At 45.3% G+C, this 4,156-nt stretch overlaps 1 protein-coding gene across 1 annotated transcript in view; it reads right to left on the reverse strand.

Annotated features, from left to right (window-relative positions):
* Nucleotides 1-3,697, reverse strand: part of MYLK3 (myosin light chain kinase 3) — a 59,749-nt gene extending 56,052 nt beyond the window's left edge. The window contains exon 1 of the mRNA XM_045293730.1: nt 3,498-3,697. Coding sequence (XP_045149665.1) covers nt 3,498-3,515 — 18 coding nt within the window. The 5' untranslated portion in view covers nt 3,516-3,697. The remainder of the gene's footprint in view (nt 1-3,497) is intronic.
* Between the last annotated feature and the right edge of the window lie 459 nt (nt 3,698-4,156).

Genomic DNA, 4,156 nt, shown 5'->3' on the forward strand with positions numbered 1-4,156 from the left:
ACAACAAAAAAGTGGGTGAAGGGAGACATCAGACAGGGCAAGATATGACAAAATAATAATTTATAAATTATCAAGGGTTCATGAGGGAGTGGGAAAGTGGGAGCGGGGAGGGAAGGGAAAAAATGAGGAGCTGATGCCAGGGGCTTAGGTGGAGAGCAAATGTTTTTTGAGAATGATGAGGGCAATGAATGTAAAAATGTGCTCTACAAAATTGATGTATGTATGGATTATGATAAGAGTTATATGAGCCCCTAATAAAATGAGTTTTAAAAATTTTTTTAAAGAAAGTAAATGTCTAGAAAAGAATGATGGCAACATATGTACAAATATGCTTGATACAATTGATTGTTAAGAGTTGTAAGAGCCCCCAATAAAAATGATCTTTTAATTTTAAAAATATATATTAAGCAAAAAAATCTAAAACCTTACAATCTAGTTGACTTCTCTGGAGATGAGGGAAAGAAATTCACCAATGTGTGGAAATTTGGTGACTGGTGGTTCTGCCTGGTCCCAGGATCTCATTGGCTTCTCTATTCACATTCCTAAGCCTGGGTGAAGCCTTATTTCATCTATTACTTCCCTCCACATACCTAGTCAAAATTTCTCTTTGATTAAACAAGGCCAGCTGGAGTCAGATCCAAAATACTAAGGAGGAACAAAAAGGCATCTTCAGAAGCCAAATCGAAACCATTAGCACAAGTTGCCACTGGGTCAACAGTGATTCACGGTGACACCACGTGTGTCGGAGGAGAACTGTGTGCGCCACAGGGTTTTCAATGACCAATGGCTTTGGGGGCGGACACAGGGCCTCTGGATAGACTCATTCCCCTAAAGTTTTGATTAGTTCCCAAGAGTCGTAACCATTTGCACCACCCAGGGATTCCCAAATCCAAACCACCAGCCATTCATGCAACTCCTTCAGCATGTACTGAGCATTTATTGTGCCCTTACTAGAAATAAAGAAAACACTATTATTTACTGAGCACCACAGTGCGCTATAGACAGCTTTACATGTATATTGCATGTAGATATACATGTGTATATATATAGTTTGTACTTTCCAACAAGCCTGGGAGGAAAGAACTATTTTTTTCCTTATTTTTTTTAACAGATGAGTAAAGAGAGGCTTGTAGTGATTAGACCACTTTTCCAAGGCGAGTGTAAGAGTTTGGCTTTAAACTCAGACAGCCAAACTCGAATCTGCCCTCTCAGCCCCTGATCGGTGCCTCTGATCTCTGAGTCCTCAGGAATTCTGCTGTGTGCCTGGGAAACGGAGGAAAGCAGAATGGGAGCAGAAATGACACATCAGAACAGAGCAAGGGGGACCCTCATGAATTGCTAGACACAGTCCAGAAAAGAGGTGGGTGGGATGGTGCAAAACTGTCCATCAGTGTTACCAACCTTCTCTCTACCCCTCTACTATCGGACAAAACAAACACAATTATCTTCATCTGCTCCAATTCTGCCACCTCAATCTCCTCCTATCCTTGTAGGAGCTGCCAGAGCTTCTGGGGTCAAGTGTAAGAACAGGTAGCCAGATCTGCCGGGGATTTGGCTGACCTCATGAAAAAGCACCAAGCACAGGACAAGAATCGAGGGAAAGACAGGCACCCTGAGCGAGGCCTGGCATTTGGGAGAATGGCAGACAGCCCCATGATGGGAGAGAATGGGTGAGGCAAGCAGGGAAACGGGGCAGGTGTGTGCCGTGGAACGTAAATGGGCATGAAGAACATGAAGAAGAATGGCACCGTGGCCGGCTGGGCGTCAGGGGCTGTCAGTCGGCAGACAGCCTGCAGCCACATGGCAGCAGGTGCTCTCCCAGCAAAGGAGGAAACGAGAGACATTGGGGATGGGGACTTGGGAAGAAATGGGACTTGTGGGAAGCCGTATAGGACGAGGTTTGAGGACACGAGGGATAGGGCCATTCTAGTAGGAGGCACAGTGAAGGCAGCCCACATGGAGCCTCGGAACCTGATTGGGACCCTCGCTGATTTGATGGGTGGGACTCATTAGGGTCAGACCAGAAAAATCAGGCAAAGGCATTTGACACAGGAGACAGCAAGATACAGGGCCCACAATCTTATGGACTATCTTGAGCTAGGGAGTAAGATAATAAAATCAGTGTTTCTGAATGGGAGGAGGAGACCGTCTTGTAGAGAACAGAAAGCTGCTTTCTGAGACGACAGAGATGTTCTGGGGATGTAACATGGGTATATACAAATGCTAACATTCAGCAGGCTCGAAGACGTATGCACTGCATTGTGCATATCGAGGTCAGGGGTAAAAATGGTGGCCAAGGCTGCTGCTAGGTGCAGGGAGGGCCTGGGGCCAGCATCTGCATGGAAGTTAAATCTGTAAGTGTTTTTCACTTCTAGGCTGTGCACGGTTGACAAAATACAGGCATCGCAAGGAAGTGCTGAGACATTTGAAAGAACAAGTATTTAGAAGTTCTGCCAAGCGCGAACTGAAGTCCCAAGGCCCTGCTCTCACCATCTCACACAAGAACACCAGAAGCAGGCTTCCTCCCTGCTGCAAGCAGAAAACCCTAAGGAGCAAGTATGCTCTTCCCAGATCCAGTAGGGAGAGGCTTCATCCCCAAAGCAGATAAAAAACAGCAAATATCCTAGAATCCTATTTTTAGATAAAAGCTACATATATGCCCAAAAAACTTCTATAATTGCCATTAACCCTGCATGATAGGATTGAATATGATCATTATTTTCTGTTTTATTTATATATTTTTCTTCGTTGTTTTTACAATAAAATGCATTCTTTGTGTCCATAAACCAGAGTCGTTTGTTTTTCAATAACAGTTAACATTTACCTGGGCCTGTAGGAATTGTTCTGGAGAGAAGACGTGCACCAGTAAGAGGGTTAATTAAACAAGAACCAAGAGCAATAGACTCCCTCAGGCTCTCAGGTGACAGAAAACAACAGTTAATAACCTTGCAGAGAGACCTGAGGTCAATTGCTTAAGTTTTAAACAGACAGCAACTTATCTATAACAGACACAGAAAGACTCCTCTGAGCAGCAAGTCTCTGGAGGTGGGGAGCCATGCATGAGGGAAAACAACTATTTTCCTTGTGCCTGTTTGTTTTTTTTCAAATAGATTTTTCCACCCCCTTCCAATTTGGGAAGATATGTCCCCACCCCAATATGCAACTCATAAACACAGTACAATGAATCTGGGATGTGCTTAAAGCAAGGTCGGCCAGCCTTTAGCGATTTAAGCACCTGTAAGTATTAAGAATCACAGCAGTACATTTGGAAAGCAGTTCTAATGTCTGGCTTATCACACAGGCAACTCCTCAGAACCTGCACAAAACCAAAGATACACTCACCCACTTAGAACAGAGAATGGTGACTTTTTTGTTATTAGTTTGTTGTTAATTAAGACTCCAAAGGTGCTTTCTGGAGGGTCTCCACACCCATAATGCACCTACTAGAGAAGCACATAGACACACACACACAGAGTAAGTTTATCATCTGCACTTACATACCACCTTCCATCCATGGGTCCCAAGTGAGCTTTCAAAAATATTTGCTTAAGATCCCAGTGAGTTGCGTAAAAGCTGCTACATCCATCTTATACACAAATAAACTTAAACATGGGGGCAGCTAAGTGACTTGTCAACAGTTAAAACCTAAGACAAAATCTCTGCAGGCAGCCCCTGGTGTCCTTTGCTCCCTTCCTCTGCTGACCGCCCCTTTGAGCTTTCTCGCTGGCCGGGGTTTAAGTCTAGCATGCAGACCATTGTTTCCCTGGTGATGGAGGTGGCCTTCTATTTCCTGCCCTGAATCTGGCCCAGGGCCCTGGCTGCACCACATTTAGCCACAAGTGCCTCAGCTGGGCGTGAGTGGGAACAGCTTGGCTCCTTGGAAACCTAAGTAGCATGTCAGCTGGCTAGGACTCGTTGAGAGTCACTCCAGGCCTCACTGCCAACGCCTCCAGCCCTAAGCCAGCACAACCCACAGTGAGTAAGGACGCCTTCAGCAGGGTGGGCCCATGGAAACATCTCAAAGGCAAACTCTCTGGCATTGCTCTAAGCCCAGCCTGAGGGAGAGATCATCTTTAGACATTCCAGACCTGGGCACCTACAGCGGTTCAGCTCTCCCCTGCTCGTTTCTATGGATGACAAAGTGTGGGGTCCATCA

The sequence above is a fragment of the Echinops telfairi genome, unplaced genomic scaffold, assembly GCF_000313985.2.
Source record: "Echinops telfairi isolate 266 unplaced genomic scaffold, ASM31398v2 ScPeMD7_2291;HRSCAF=2852, whole genome shotgun sequence".
In the NCBI taxonomy this organism is placed as follows: Eukaryota; Metazoa; Chordata; class Mammalia; order Afrosoricida; family Tenrecidae; genus Echinops; species Echinops telfairi.